The following is an 18,003-nucleotide window of genomic DNA, read 5'->3' on the forward strand; positions in this document are numbered from 1 at the left end:
ATGTATAAAATTTTATAAAATGAAAACCAATAAAACCGATTATGCAAATTTTTAAAGTACTAAGTGCTTTAGTGATTAATTTAATTTTTCATAAGTTATCAACTAATCTGTTATCAACTTATTTAGCAGATACCTATTTAAAAGATATTCAAAGTTGAGTTTTTTTTTAATACATATCATTTTGTTAAAAATTTTCTGAAAAATTTCTGTTTTTTGTTAATTGTTGTATTGAAATAAAGTAAACATTACGTAAATGCATTTTTGATTATGAAAGTTAAATCACAATATGATGTAATATGATTATATACTAGTAAATTGTTAAAATCAAAGTAAATTAAAATACTTGTGTTAAATAATTTAATAAGTTAATTATTGATTCTTAATCATAAAGGTAACAATTAATAAACAACTGATGTAATTATTTTAAAACGAAATCTTTATTAAAAACAAATTTTCTGATAACAGTTCCTATTTCAAGCTCAACATTCATTTTGAACTTCTATTTTAAATCTCAAATAAATTCAAGTATTTGTTATTGGTAGATTTAACTAAATACCTAGTCTTATATACATCCAAACATAATTCATTAATATTTAACATAACTAGTAGTTTCTAGTAACTTAAAATTGTTTTTTGAGTTAAATCTATTCTTAATAAAAAACCTCTTAACATAATTACACAATTTTATTACTTTTTGAATTTGAAGATTATTCTAATACTTAGCACAACCTATAATTGTATAATCAAAATTTATCAAATATTTAAAATCCAGTGTGCAAATTTAATTGTATTTTTTAAGAGGTTGGATTTATTCTTTAAGTAATCTTAAATAAGTAGTAAGTGCAAAGTGAGTAATAAAAGTAATGCATTACATTATTACCTTTTTGCATACTCGTTCAGTCTATAGTTTAAATTGCTGATTAGGCTTTAAACTAATAAAATTCTTTATTACTTTTTGTTTTCAAATAAAGCTTTAATTTGAATAATTGAGTCCTGTTAGATAAATTTTTAGAATAGTCGTAACTATTCAACCTTTTTGTAAAAAGATATCTAAATTAGTAATTAAAAATAATCGAAAGCTAAGGACACTAACTTCTTTTCTAGTGTATTATAATTTATACAATAATTTAAATTTTTTTCTTCAAATCATTGTCCATGACTCGTTAAAGAACTTGAATGTGACCATTAAACTGCATATATAAAGATTTTAAATCTAAGAAAACAAGAAATAAAGGAAAATGGTAGCATTAATTATCAATAAAATTCTAATGAAATGCACAAGTTTAAAAACTGAATAGGATTTGATTAAAACCGCAGTTTTTCTAGAAAGCAAATTGATATAATTTAAATTAACCACGTTAATTTTTTTTAGCGTGGGTAAATCATTTTAAGTAAACTTTCGATTTGTACGTGCTAAATGTTGCAAACAACTAACAAAGCGCAGCATTTCTAGCGTAGTGAAACAACTTAACACTTTGTTTTAAGGTCTATTTTTTAGTAGACTTTTTTAATTTAACTAGGTATAGTTTTACTGTGCACATAATTATTGATAGTTCTAAGTCTAGGAAGTTTTTTTAATTAGGCCTGCTTTTATCGTTTTTTTGAAATCCTATTTAATAAAAAAAATGCCTTAGAACTATTTTTGCAATTTTGTTTTCAAAATTAAGAAAGACGAAAACCTAATTCAAACAGATTTTTAGATTTAGAACTATCAATAATTAAAAATAACATTGATCTAAACTAAATCAATTAAACATACATCGTTTTCAGAAAACCAAATTTAGATATCCAATTTATTTAAGTAACCAATCAAACCACCCTAAGCAAATCTTAGAACAATCACCTACAATAGTTAACGAAAAGTTGTTAACTTATCAAGTAACGAGAAATCATTTAACCGTATAAAACACAATTACCAATCAGCCAAACACAAACTCAATTTAGTACACCAAACAAAAAGTCAAAGAATAAGAAAAACTATTTATTTTAACCCGCAATTTTCCCTAACTGTAGTCACTAAAATAGGCAAGGAATATTAAGTTTAATAAACCAAAACTTTGACACAAACCATCCATACCACAAAATTTTTAACAGGAATACATTAAAATATCCTAGAGCTAAATAAAAAATTTTGATAAAAAAAATCATAGAAAATTATTAAACTTCAAATTGCAAGAAAGCACCTGCAATTGCTGGAACAAAAAAAAACTATTTACAATAGTTGCTTAGCAAGCAACTTAAGTTTTGAGCTACAATAAAAACATAACGTATCAAAATTTTACGTGGGTTTAACCTAAAAATATAAACAATAACCATAAGGCAAGTTTTAAAAATAAATAAAATGTACATAGCACTGAATTATCAAATTGCATATGGGAACTAAAGTACGCAAACAAAGACTATAGTTTGAAATGGAAAATACTTTACAGAATTAAAACAAAACAAAAAGTTATTAAAACACGTTACTTATTTGGCTTGGAAAATACTAAAATTAAGAAAAAGGCGTCGGTAAACAAAGGAAAAAAAAGAAGAAGATCTTGCCTTCATAACAAAAGTATGTATTTCAAAATAAAAAAAAATCTAATATAAAGCAATAAGAAAAAAAAGCAACAAAACAAAGCTAAAAAAATTAATAAACAATATAAAACAAAACATAATTTAATTTGTACAGAATTTTTAAATTTGCAAAATAACTTTACTTTTAGTTCCAATGGTATGCTAAACGCATTGAAACAGCCAAAATTAATTCAAAAACTGCTTTATTTTTGTTTTACAAATAAGTAATAAACATATAGAAAAGAATAGATATAGGTTAAACTATACCAATTTTGACAGATCTCATTTAAAAGGTTTTTTGATAGTTTATTATAAGTTGTAGAATTTAAAAACGACAGTACAACTATTTCATGCAACCTATTACTTGTGAAATTCAACTATTCAAGTTAAAATTAAATTGAAAAGGATTAACCTTGTGTGTAGGTTGTGCTTAATCAACTGTTGTTATGTATGCGTTGAAACAAGAGGGTTGCTTATACAAGCGAGGAAAATTAGTATTGTCTTGCTGATATATCTAAAATTTTTCCAAAAAATTGAACATAGTTTTAAATGTTACATTCACTTACTTGTGGTTTTGTGATTTTTGGTTGATTTTTTAGAGGTAAGTTCGATTTTTGCACTGAAATTCGTCATGTTCAAAACTTTATAATTAAGTCATAATGTTTTTTATTTTGGGAAATTTGTTTATTAGTTTAATTTACACACAAATGATCTCAAACTTGAACAGCTAAAGATTATAAGCAATAGCTTGTATAAAATTTTGTACTGTCTGTCTTTTTGAATTTGACAATTGTAGTAAACTATACAAATTTTTTAGGTCCTAAAAGTCACATGTTTTTTTAAACCTTAATTATGTTTGTACAATTACCTTTAATAACCTTAAATATTTGGTCACGGAAAATAAATTTACTGCTATTAACTAAGTTGAGCCGACTTTCAAGAATTTTGTTTTGACATAAAAGGAGTACGTAGTACGTACCTCGCTATAATTTAAATAAACTTTAACTAAAGGCATTAAATTAAATATGTTGTTGATCATATTTAAAATGTAAATGAAACTAAATATTTTTTAAATATAATTCAAAAAGTTTAGTTGAATTTTTTAACCTATGACCTAATTAAAATTCATTTGACGTTAATATTAAGTAAAAAATATGAAAAGTCTACTGTGTAGTACAAATTGGTTTAATTGTATTCAAATGCCTTGCTGCGTTAAACTTTTTATAGCAATTGTAGTTCCTAATAAAAATTATAAACATATTATTAGTGTATAAATTTATTAACTAAATGACTTTTTTTATTTACAAGTTCACTATAAGTTCTTTTAATGATTTTTACTTTTAATTTATTTTAAAATATCTACTTTACGTAAAAACAGTGCTGTTTGGTGTTGTAAGTTTAACTAGTAAAACTTATATAAAGTTTAAAAACTTAATTAGTCTTAAATGTTTAAATTAAAGATTAAAATAAATATTTTTTTCCGATACTAAAACTACGCTACTAGTACCAGTGATATTTTTTTCTTAATTTTTTTACTGATAATAATCTTTTAAGTTTTAGAACGTGTAATCGTTATCTATCTAAAGAATGCTACAAATGCTCAAATAAGATCTTTATAAAAAGTTTTGTTTGAGGGAATACATTTTTCTGGTTGAGTGCGTCCAAACAAATTTAGTTTTACTATAACTACAAAACAAGCTTAAAAGTTGTTATAGTTTTAAAATGAATATAGAAAGATAGGTATACTGAAGTTTTTTGTATATTCTTTCAGTTTGGTTTTTATGGTTTCTATTTTACAACTTTTCAATTATCTTAATTTTTTGTAGCACCTAACCCAGAACATTGTTAAATTACTTATTTTAAATGTTAAAACTGTAAATGCTTGTTTATAATTATCTCAAATAAATAAGCAATCAAAGTTTCTGTGCTCAATAGATTCCTAAACCAAAAACGCAAAAAAAAACTATTTTATTAAAAATCTAACTTCTTTTTCATTTTTGACTATTCTTTTAAAAGTTTTCCCAGAAAGTCCATTACTAAAATTTAAACAAATTCAATGCAGGATTTTTCAATTACTTTTAAAGATGCAACATTCAAAGTTTTTAAAATTATTATACGAACGTTCCTGAAAGTTTGAGGACTCTAGGTTAAAGTATGAAGGAAAATATATATCATTAGTGATATATAAATTTTCCAAGAAAATTGACCCTGAAAAGTTTGTAGTCCATACGTTTGTATGGAATTTTTTACAAAATTTCAATTTCTCAAAAGTTTAAAACTAATTATCAAATTCTATAAAAACTGGGTAGTAGCAACTTCTGTAAAATTTATAAAATGTTGCATCGTTTATAAGCTTCAATGTCAGGTGACCTTGATACCCAATGTTTTGGATAAACGGAGCGATAACTATTTGTCAGAATAAATGAACATACAAGGCAACAAATAGTGCAGTATTTTCACATATAGAACAATGTAAAATTTGCAAAAATCATAATAATTTTTTAAATTGTTTTGATATAATTAAACTTTGTAAAAATCCATATATTTTACTTGCAGTATAGGCAATTTTGATTAAAAATTTAAACCCAAACTTAATCATCACTAGGTCCTGATAAAGGATCTAGAATTACACTTAACATTTTTAAGTAGTCCATTTTTGTTCTAATTATTTAGTTTATATGATTATTTTTATTAGATATATATAATATTGTAACTTGTTTTAAAGCAAACAATTAAAAGATCTGGACTTAAATGTCTTTAAGGAAATTTTTGTGTATTATTTATTTTAATAGTTTATTACTACCAAAACAATGTTTCACTCCTATACTTGCATATAGGAGATCCTCAGTTGATGTAAACAAATCTGAAAATATTTTTGATCAAAATAAATGGAAGTATAATAAAATTAAAAACAAAATATTGAACTAATTGTTTAACAACAAAATTGAAACAAAATTCTTAAAAGCGTAACATAAGCATTAAATTTTTACTCAAGTTTAGTATCCTTAAGTTTTATTTTTGTTGTTAAGTCATTAATTCAGTATTTTTTTTGATTTTATTTTACTTCCATTTATTTTGTTCAAATTTTTTTTCAGATTTGTTTACAACAACTGAAGATCTCCTATATGCAAGTATATGAGTGAAACATTGTTTTGTTAGTAACAAACTGTTAAAACAAATTATAGATTAGTTTTATATTGATATTTTCTTGAGTTTACTTGTATTTTGTTTAATTAATCACTTAGTGGGTATTTATTTTAATTTGAAAAAGAAATGAATTAAATTTTGAAATATATAGTTAAGCTCAAATAAAATTCTTTAATGGAAAAAAAATTGTTATTAACAATAAATTGGTACATTAAATCATGTAAACATCTTTCTTTACATTCAGTTATTAAAAAACATTTTAGAAGTTATAAATTATATATAAATTGAGTATAAAGCTCAAAAAAAGCTAGTAAAAGCTTTGTTTTAAGTTTTAATTATTAGATAATACATTTAAGATTAACATTTTATACTATTCTAGTAACTATATAACAGAACACAAAAACTTATGACATTCTATTTTGTATTCAAATATATTGTTTTTTAAGATTTCAAAGCGTTTCAGTTGTCTAATCGTTCTAAATTGTTTTGATAATGCTCAATTATAGTCATATTAATAAGTTATAAAAAATTCTCACATTATTTTAGTTTTAGAAGCTTTTAAGAATATTAACAATTTTATCTTACACTTTGACTTATGTTATATAAATATAAGTATAAGTTAATAAGTATTTAGTATAAACTTTTTTTTATAATATATATAGATAAAGTAAAATATCAATATTACTTAAAGTATGTCATTGTTTAATATTTTTTATTTAGGTGAGTTAACAGTATAAATAGTGGATCAGCTTGACTGTTTGATGACGAAAGTGTAGAAAAGTGTGATTGTAATTTTTTTGCTATTAATTTTAGCCTTATTTACTTTCTGATCTGAATATTTGCATATGAATATTTTGTTTATTTTCCAACTATTTATATTTAAACATAACTTTTTAGTCTCTCTTAAAAAAAATTAAAACTACAATTAGTCAACGAGTTAAAAAAAAAAACTGAAACAATAGTAGTCTGTAAGCTATTTTTATTTCAAGGTTTGTAAGCATTTGAATTAACTACGTCCAAGTTTTCATTCTTCCCATAATAATCCTCAAAGTCCTTTTTTTATTAGAAACAGAATTATTTGTGATTAGTTTAAAAACTATTCTATTAGTTTTAAGTAGAAATAGGGTTATGTATCTTTAATTGTTGCACGGTTTACAGTTACGTTAAAATACAATGTGAAAAAGTGTTTAAATTATTTTTTAATAGATTTAGTATATACACAAAACAACTAGTTTTCTACAGATACAGTGCTAGTTATAAATAGAATTTTATTTATAACATTAACATGAAAGTTGCTAGTGGTAATTCATATAAATCCAAAATAATTCTTGTTGGACCAACAAAATCTGGTAAATCTGTTTTAGCAAACTTTCTTGGTGATCAGGTTAGTAGTGACTATTAGGATTGTTACAATTATATCTTAAAATAAAAATGTATATTATTTGTATATTTTTGAGCCTGATTTAGTTACTACTTTTTGTTATATTTTTTGGATTAAGTTCAACAACAATTGTTGTATAGCGTTTTTTTTTTAATATAATTCATAATGTTCAACATTAAGCCCAGCTTTTGTTTTACTACCTTAAACTTATTGAATACTTTTTATAATTAAAAAAACTTGGTATTTTGATTAAGTCATAAAGATGTACAAAATTATCAATTAGTTTTCTTACTCAAATAATTTACAGGTAGACTTATCATCCCATGCTTACAGACCAACTGCAGGAGTCAGAATACTTGAGTTTGAAACTGCAGTCAGTGCGGGCCACATTCAGGCCAACATGGAGGTTGAACTGTGGGATTGTGGTGGAGAAAATGAAAACATTTGGCCGGCAATTGCAGCTAAAGCAGATGGTTCGTATGTTTCAACATGTGTTTTGTGTTACTTTATTCAAAAGGTTTATTCTTGTTTCAGGAGCAACTTTGTAAATCACTAAAGACATAATATTTAAAGACTATTAGTGATATTAGATCACCTTTCTTTCTTGTTTATTCTAAATGTTCTATGCAATTAAGAACTTTTCTTAGAAAATTTTCAGCTCACATAAATTTTATAATTGCTTAATATGTTCATATATAATAATAGACAATATAAAATAACAAAATTATCAAAATAAAACTTAGATTGTGCAACAGTGTTTATTTTAAAATTAATAATTGTGTGGTTTTATTGCAACAAAAAACAAGTTTTAAGATTTGTTTGTGTAATTGTTTCTAAATTTACAAATGAACAAGTTTTTCAAGCTACTTAATTTAATTAAAACATTTAAAGATAAAAACTAAAGTATAAGTAAATAATATGTATTTTTAACTTTTATTAAACTAGAAAAAAGACCAAAAGATTTGTACTTAGTTTATATTGGATTATTTTAAATTTTGTAAGTATAATTTCCTCAAAGCTTTACTATAGCAAGCTCATATTGAACTGATGATAAACTACAATGTAAGTATTATATAAAAGTTAAAGTAGTTTATTTTATTGACTGTTACAGGCATAGGGGGGGGGTCCAATTTAAAAAAATAAAATAAAAGTAGCATTGGTCAAATTGGAAGATTTAAAGTGTATACTATAAGATACTTTTAATAAAAAAAAAAAAACAACAATAGAATTCGAGATGTAACCAGTTTTGTAAAATATTACTTTACAAATATTTTGAATAGTGATTTTCATAGCTAGTTTTTAGGTTTGCTAGTATTGATTATTATCAGTGGAATCAACTCAATCTATAAATATATTTATTTTGAATTTAGTTTGAACTCATAAAATATGATTTTAAAATAAAGTAGTAAGTAGACATAAATAAAGAAGTAAATATTTTGGTATTTTATGTTTTACTTTGATTTTATATTAAAACTTTTTATAACTATACTGTTTTTGTTATGTATTTTTTATTAAAAGTAATAAAAAGTTTTATTATCATATGAAAGTCTACGCTTAGGCTCTGTTAGACTTTTGGCAATGTTTTTTTTACATACAAACTTGTAGTTACTATTTCTACTCAAATATCAGGTGTTCTGCTTGTCTATGATCAGGTGTCACAAGACGCAAGCTCACTCAACCAGTATTACGAATACTTTGTCAAGTCGCACAATATCAAGGATTCTCACTGCGCTGTATTTGGTAACAGCTGGGATCAAGAGGCGGATGATGACCTTCAACCACCTTTACCAAATTGCGCCTTTGTTAGTTGTAGTTGTATGTAACAACATTGGGAGCCTACCATCTCTAACCCAATAGTTTATAAACGATTCATTTCTAATCCTATCACTTCGAACCCTATCACTTCAATCCGATCATTTCTAACCCAATAACTTTTAATCCGATCACTTCTAATCCGATCACATCTAACCCAATTATATTTAACCCGATCGTGTCTAACTAAATCAGTAAAAGTTGGTTCATTTTCAGATTTTTTAATCAGGATTTACATTGAAAATAAACAATGCTCATTACAAAATTGTTCTTTAATTGAAATTTAAGTTTTTTTTGTCTCAAAACTAACAAATTTTTTGTCAAAAATAACAAATGTGTTTATTTAGTATTAATTAAAATTTACTTAAATATTAACTGAGTTCTATCTTGTTGTAGTTTCAATTTATTATACCTATTTTTTATTTATATCAATCTGTTTAGTAAAACTTCTTAATTATATAACATTTACTAAATGAAAATAATTCTAAGTTAAGGGGATATTTAAGACACTTATCTTGACTTACAAAATTAAACACATCATAATTCTTTGTTCTTAAAAATATGTTTTATAGAATTTAATAGCTAAATGATACAGCTAAAACGGATTATGTTTATTTTAATTCAGTTTTATTCAGTTGGTGCTAGAGCCCATAGAAAAGGGGGGACATTTTGGATTTTTTCTTAGTCTGCTTAGCATTTATCTAAAAAAAATATTTTTTTACTAGTTGTGTTTTCAACATTCTTCAGTGAATTAATCTTAATAGTCAATGTGTATTTGTTTTTAATATAAACTTTATTTTTTTTTGGGATACTGGACATTTTTAGTTTTTTCAGTTTTTGTCTTTAATTAAGGTCTTCTTGCTTAGTCAATTTTTTTTACCTAAATTCACTGAAGAGTAAAAATGTTTTTGATAAGCATGAAATTAAATGTTACATTTAATTTTTTAAAGTAGTCTACGAAAACAAAGAACAACAAAAAGGGACTATAACTGTCTCTAAGTTTGCGTAGTATATAAAAAAAAATAGCATTATTACATTTTTAAATGTTTAAAAAAAAAATCGTTTCATTCGTCAGTAAATTTAGATGCTCTTAATTATTTTTGAGTAAGTAAGAAGATCGTAGTTAAAAACCAAAACTGAAAAAAAAACAAGATGGTCATTTTCCCATAATATAACAAGTTTATACAAAAACAATGACTATTAAAGTTAGTCCACTGATGAAAAGTAAAAACAAATTTAGTGAAAAACTGTATGTATTTTTTGACATATGCTACGCAGACTCAAAAAGCTAAAATGTCCCACTTTTTTATGTGCTCTAGCACCACCAAATCTACGTCAAGTCTGAGGATGATTAAATCTAGAGTTTTGATTTTGATTTAAGTTTTTACAATATCTGTTATATTAAAGTTTTGTCTTTTAGTTCATTTTACGATTAAAGTACAACTACATAAAGACTTATGTTAATATATATTTTTCTTTTTACTAAAAAAAAAATTAAAATAACGTAAGCTCCATCAAGATAACAATGAAAAAAAAAATTACTTATATTTAAATTAAGTGTTACTACGAGCAAATCCTCGTGACTTTTTTTAAATGTAAATGATGTTGTAAAAAAATGACTGTATCAAATTAAGTACTAATTTAAGTCGTAACAAAAAAGGTTTGGATATTGTACAAACTTAAGTAAAATTTTTTAAGAAGATTTACTAGACTAGAATTAATAACTTCAGACTTGTTATATTAATAAATAAATCTGTTTAAGTGGTTATATCTAAAAGTTAAGATTTTCGACTAAAGAAAACAAAGGTTTATAAGTTCGCTTAATGTTTTTTTTTTTTTCAATTATCTAAAATGGTCTGTGCAAGTTGTAGAACAACTTGTGCAAGTTTATAAAGTGTAAACTTACTGACTATAAAATAGTAATAGATTAGTCAGCAGCTAGTATCTAGACCAGGGTCTCCTGGACTTTTTTTTTTAGAGGCCTCCTTTAAGGAAATTAAAAAAGTTATAGCCCCCTCCAACAAGATTTTTCAAAAAACTACCATTGATAACGCCTAAGAACTTTTTTTGCATTTTGTCAGCAACTCTACAATATTTTCAAGTTTCAAGTCGTGGACTTGTGGCTACCCCTTCTACAGCTTATGGCCCTCTAAGTTCCTAATTTTTTTTCATAATCTAGATTATAAGTTTCTAAACTACCACTAAAAACGCCGAAGAATTTTTTTTGCTCTTCATCATTAAATCCAAAATATCTTGTGCAAATTTTGAATTATGACCTCATGGCTCCCCTGTGGCCCCTTTCATGTTCACGGCCCACCTTAGGCCCCCTGATTTTCAATAATGGCCCTTTACTGCTCATAGACCCCTTAAGCCCATTGAATTTCTCTAATGGCCCCAATGTGGGCACTTGGCCTACTTTGGGAAACCCTGATCTAGACTATAATGTAAAGATCTTTGTATCTGAAAGTTACATTTCTAACAGTGTAACTTTCAAAATTTACTTGCTTAAAATTATATTCTAGTTACGTAAGTGACAAACGATATAACTAAAACATAATTATAACAGCAAAGTTTAAGAATTCAACAAAGCAAAATTAAAAAAAAAATACCAAAATAATCTAGTAAATCTTAAAAGTAAAATAAAAAAGTTCGATTTAAGCAGATTAAATATAAGGATATATAAAGCAAAATGTCAATATAAAGAAAACAGTTTGGAATTATAAAAAAGTTAAAATAATTTTAATTTTTTAAAGTTTATTTTAGTCAAAACTATGTAAAAATCAAGTTTTAGTTAAAACAATTTAAAAATTAATTTTAAATTGATAACATTTTTGTTTAGATAGTTTGATATAAAAATAAATACTGATAAGAAATTAATCTTAAAAACAACAAATTTTTACTGATCGGGTTAGAAACGATCGGTTTAGATATGATCTGGTTAGAAATAATCAGAGTTTAAATAATCGGGTTATAAATAATCGGGTTAGAAATGATCGGGTTCAAATTGATCGTGTTAGAAATGATCGTGTTAGAAATGAACGGGTTAGAAATGATCAAGCTAAAAACGTTCGGGTTAGATATGATTGGGATAGAAATGATCGTGTTAGAAATGATAGTAAACCAACAATTTTTAGTTTTTAACATTCTCTACAGTCTAAATTTAACTAACCAATTGAAAATAACATCTTTAAACTGATGTATGAAGTGTCATCTTTTTAGATTGGAACTTTTAGCCTCAAACTATGGTTTTTAAATTTAAAAAATGCACATTTAGACAGACTGAAAAATAATAAGAATAAATCAGCGTACTCTGGCATATTTGTTTATAAATAAATAGCTATAAAATTTAATTACTTTGATCGGTTTTTAGTTTGCCAGTTTCTTATAAACAACAAAATACCTGTTAATTCTTATATCCAAAAGTGTACCCCAGCTTAAAATCTTGCAAAACATCTAACGTGTTTTTATTAAAAAAGTACAAAAAGTTAGCAACATTTCACCAGACCTGAAATGTTTTTGCCATCTAATAATAAGCACTGTACTGTTTTGTTATTCAACAACAGCTTTGGCACAATCTACGGCCATTTTTCTCTTATTAGAAATTTTGGTCATGTACTTAAATCTGCTTGATTAGAACTAAAATTTCGCTGCCCGATGAGTAAATAAATAAAGTAAGTACGAAACTAGTCGTAGATTTTCTCGGAAATTTTCGTTGTTGGCGGTGCAATCGTGTACTTAAAAAATTGTGATCAAAATAATGCAATCCGTGAGCGTAAGAAAGCTATATTTTCTTGGCTGTTGATAATTACTTTTGACAAAAAGTTTACTTCGAGCTTTTGATTTTTTTTCGATTATCTTAGTGATTATTATTTTTACTCTCATATTTATTTTGTTGTTTAAATGAGTTATTTTATAGAGTATCACTAACCTGACAAAAGATCCAGATCTGATAAAAAAAGCTTTTAACAGTTTGTTGATGAAAGTGTATGGAAAGCTATCTGCTTCAAGAGAGAAACAAGAACAAAGTATTCTCACATAAATAAGACTTAAATATTTTTAAATAAAAAATAGTTATAAATATTTTTTTCAAGTAATTGCATGAATTTTACAACTTATACAATTTAATTTATAGGTTTGCATTTATTTAAATGTTTATCTTTTATTTCTACTGTTAAACTACAATTGTAACTGAATTTGATTCATTTCAATCTCAAAATTATTTATGTAATTGTAAATACTTTGTTTTGACTTCAAAAAATATATCTTTTATTTTTAAATATTTAGCGTTTAAAATGTACGAAATAAAGTGCTCTAATGTTTTTTATAGTAAAATCGGCTGTAAAGTATTTTTAATATTCTTAAAACTTTTCGCAAAATTTTATTTCTATCTTTGAATTAATATTACAAACTGTTGCAAGATCAACGAAGTTAAGTATTAGTAGTTTGATATACTTTATCACCATTAATAAACGGTTCATTAAGTATTTCCATATAAATCAGTTTTCTAAACTATATCAAAACACTACTATCATCTTATTTTATTCATATATTATCATCTACATAATAATACTCAAACTACATATTTTAGATCAGTGGGAATTTATTTTAGGGTACACACAACTTATTTTTGAGTGCCTTAACCGTAACTTGAAAAATTATCTTAAATTTAAAAACACATACCAGATATTCTAGAGTTGATGATAAAGAAAAAAAAGAACTAAGCGGTTTTTATGGTAGTTTTTTGAAAAATCTTGTTGGAGGGGCCAAAGCTTTTTAATTTGTTTAATGGGGGCCTTTTTGAAAAAAGTTTGTGAAACGTTGTACTAGATATTACGGCAAACTTTAAACTTATACTAGATATGCGCACATTGGTGTACACAGAGTTTTAGTTTTGCCATTCAGGGTGAACATATTTTGATTAGCTTGAAGACCACTGATATAGATAACGACTTTACGTTTTTAAAAATAAATTAATTAACTTCAAACGTCAAGTTTAAAAATTTAGTGACTCAAGAAAAACTAAAATAAATTAGTAAAAAAAGATTAACAACAATTACTAATGAACAAAGAAATATCTAAACATTAAAAAGTGAAATTATTTATAAAAAGAATGTGATGTAACTATATGAAATAAAGCATCTTATTAGTACTTATCTGAAATAAGTTTTAAAACATCCTCATTTTATTACTTATAGTTAAAATATGAAGATTATAATAACGATTCGTTGTTTAAACATTGGGTTAATTTTTTGTTTCTTATATTATCTAAGTCAAATGTCATGAACACTTTAGTTTAGCCTTAATTATTAAGTTTTTATTTTGTACCATAAAAATTGATATTTAACAAACAACTGTTGCACATCTTTTTAATTCATTTCTATAGCACTTATCCACATACTATATTTGTAAATGACAATTTTTTATCAGAATTCTAGAAACTTAATTGTTTTTAAGTGTATCGAATATTTTTGTTTTTTACCAAAGATATGTCTAAACTTTAGCAGTAATACTTTCAGGTAGCTGTTTTTTAACTTCGAGCAATTTAAACACAGCGTTATGGGCTAAAAAAGTGCATAGCAAAAGGTTACTATAAATAAAGTTAATATGAAAGTAAACTGTGGTGATAGCTTTGTGGTTACATTGATGTATCCTAAAACTTGCACACATTAAAACTTCTTTTTTAACATTAATTTATAAAACTAAAGCAGCCCGCTAGAGTTTATGTCGAAAAACTTCTGTTCGTTATACACAATAAGTAGCTAAATCTGGTCAATTGACTAATTAAGTTTACCAACCTCATTAAGGAACATTAAAAAATTTAATAGTAAAATATTATAAAAGTTTAGAACATAACTAGAAAAAGTATAAAAATAATCGTTGGTGGGATATCAAAAAAAAATATGTTAATTAATGAAAATGCTTTTATTGATCTATTAAGAAATTTATGCCAATAAAGTGCAAGTTAACAGTGTCTATTTAGAATTTTTAATTGGCAATGACAAAAGATTTACAAACATTTATACATCTACAAAATATGTACTGTATATCAATTATAATATGTAAAATAATTTATCAATTTGAATGCATGATCGTTTTACTTATAATTTTTCAGAATACTTTTTATTACTTGTTTTTGCTTTTTTTTGATAATATAAACGTTCCTTGTACAAAAAAAACTAACTTATGCTTTCTTAGATTAGCTTGACTTAATTTTGAAATCAAATTCCGGGAACATATCCATTTTTTTCAAATCGCAGTCTGGATCTCAGCAAAAAAAAAACAGATCTGATAATCACTAGTCAATACAAAAACAAAATCGAGTAATTATTTTATTAATAATTTTTTTCGTAATAAAATTATTCTGTCAGATTTTAATAGATCTGAATGAACAATTTGTATAAGAAGTAGTAAAATTTTATGTTTTAATAGTGTTAGCAATAGGTTTTTAAACATGATAAAAAACTTAAATCTTAAAAACATGGTTAAAGTCTAGGATGTATAGAAAGACTTATTGGTCATCGAGCTACACACAACTTCAGTGCAAAAGTTTGTAAGTAAACAAAGATTATTTTTATATTGAAAAACTAAAGTTTAAAAAGAAACGAGGGGAACAAAACTTAAAATTAGATTAAAACATATGGTGTTTTTCAATTTAGATTAACTTAGAATAAAAAAATAAGTAAGAAAAATGGCTAAAAAAAAATTAAGTTTGAAAAGTGTAATAAATTTAGGTGTAATTACCTTGCATATATTCAAAAATAATTATTTAAGTTGTAAAAGTTACTACATACATGCTTTATAAAGAAAATGTATTTTTTTACCAATTTATATAATATTAATTAAGAATTTCAGATTAAGAGTTTTATTCAACACAGTGTTTCATGCAAACGCACTGATCACGATTTAAAAACTCTATAAAGTAAGATAGCCAAAGCCATATATACTTCTATTAGATGCTATTATTCAACACTAATCAACACTAATTATATTCTTATTACAACTGATAAAATTAAATGAGCTTGCTAAATCGACAAAAAGATTCCAAAATGCTTAACAGCCAACCTTTTGGATAAGTACAAAATAGCTAAATAAATAAATAAGTAACTAGAAAACACAAACACAACAATAATACAATAAAAAAAAATTAAGTAAAAAAAACAAAAAATAAAATAAAAGTACAAGCACAATTGTAATACACTTATAAAATTTGTAAATACGGACATGACAATGTTATGATTTCAAATAAATTAAGCGAAGTGTCTGCATTTGCCAATTAATTAATTTTTTATTTATATAACATACATATAAGAAATAAAAAAAAACAGTTAATAGTGTTTTTAAATAACTTATCTATTAACTTATAACTAGACTTTTACTTTTAAAACATAGAATAATTCGTATAATTCATATTTTCCTAATCAAAATTTAATTATTTATTCGTAATTAAAGCGTCGATAGTTATAAATTTAGCAAATATTTGAAATTGTATAAGCTTTAGATAATTTACATAAGGATCTTTTTATCACAATCTTTTAAAAGCACATACTTGTGCGTAACAAGTATTTGTAAAAACTTATAGAATTTGTATTTTATATACGATTAAAGGTATTACACAAATTAAAAAAAAATTACTTGTTTTATTTTTAAGTTTAATGATTTGTTTTTTTTTTTTTATGATTTAACACTTAATTGCAGATCTTAACTCATAAAAAGCAATATACAAGTACTTCTTTTGCACTATAAAACTAAATAAGATAAGAAAAAACCCTCTAAAAAAAACTAAGTTTTTGTTTGGAAAAGAGTATAAAGTATGCATAACTTCAAACTAAGCTTAGTTAACTTTATTAGTAACATTAATATTAGTACACATCTACAAGTTAATGTTGTCAGACTTGTTTTTCAATCAAGTACACGGCAATTGGAAAGTTGAAGTTTTTGTAAGTATTAAGTAATATTAGTTTAAAAACATAGTGGTTCATAAGTTAAAAAATATACTGTTTAAAAGAAATCGTTTTACAATTGTGTTTCGATTATATTTTTATTGAAGCTGGAAACAAATTGGAGTTACTAGTATTTATTACTACAACTTACTAGCAGTAGGTATGATAATGTTGTTCGAGTCAGATATGGTTAATAATGTGTGTCTGTTATAAATGATAAACCTATGTTTATTTAACTTTTATGCCAATTAACCAATATTATACGTTAGATATTGTTTTTTTTTTTATGAGCATTTTTAGATTAAAGTATTTAGAATTATACTATCTCTACCGTACACAGTGTACAGATAAATTATCAGAGTAGTAAAAAAACTATGTTAGGTATTCATCCTGTGTTTTCAAAAATTAAAGTTTATTTTTCTAAATTTTGAATAAATTAAAATGTACATTCTATACTTTAAAGAAAAACAAGTCATAATATAAGTAGACTTTGAAAAAATAAGTTCTAGCGTACTAAAGTTATTATTAACGGTTTACGGTTGGTAGTTTTAAATATATCTATAAAACATAACTAAGTACACTAGAAAATTTCTATAGTTTATTTTATAAGTTATTACAATCAATAATTTTTATTTTAAACAAGTTTTTATGTAAAACAATATCTTGACTCGAAGTAAGCAAAATACTGTGCTTTAAAACATAGACCGGGAATTTTTTTTATGAATAAAGTTTTGAATTTTCTGTAAAAGTTGCTTAAGAACTACAGATATTAAGTTCAATTGTATTGATCAAAAAAATACTATTTTAAACTAAAAAAATTTATAGAATATAATAAAATAAAACGCTTGTATCATAATAGTAATACTTTGTTCTAAAACCCTTTCTTTTTGTTTCCTTAAAAAAGACGCTTTTTAAACTTAAAAATTTTTAAAGGGCTACTGTTTGAAATCCCTGCTTAAAAGGAGCATCTGTTTCTGATTAATACTTTAGTTAATAACTATTTTACTGTGTTTTTAATTATAAATAATGTATTAGTTTAAATTTTTGTAATCAAAGGTGATTGTTTTTTTTTCTTTTATAGCAGTTTAGTTATTAACTAACTTTATATTTCTTTGAACATATTTTTAAAACAATAAGACAGTCTGAAAAACGTTTTTAATTTACAAC

General features: G+C 24.4%; 1 protein-coding gene across 1 annotated transcript; it reads left to right on the forward strand.

Annotated features, from left to right (window-relative positions):
• Window positions 1-6,949: 6,949 nt before the first annotated feature.
• LOC145831894 (intraflagellar transport protein 22 homolog) lies at window positions 6,950-13,067 on the forward strand. Its single transcript, XM_082939247.1, has 4 exons — window positions 6,950-7,087; window positions 7,392-7,557; window positions 8,714-8,886; window positions 12,813-13,067. The coding sequence occupies exons 1-4, from the start codon at window positions 6,989-6,991 to the stop codon at window positions 12,933-12,935; spliced, it is 561 nt and encodes a 186-aa protein (XP_082795373.1). The 5' UTR covers window positions 6,950-6,988; the 3' UTR covers window positions 12,936-13,067.
• The last annotated feature ends 4,936 nt before the right edge of the window (window positions 13,068-18,003 follow it).

This window comes from Thalia democratica, chromosome 3 (genome assembly GCF_965202585.1).
Source record: "Thalia democratica chromosome 3, ktThaDemo2.hap1.1, whole genome shotgun sequence".
Lineage (NCBI taxonomy): Eukaryota > Metazoa > Chordata > Thaliacea > Salpida > Salpidae > Thalia > Thalia democratica.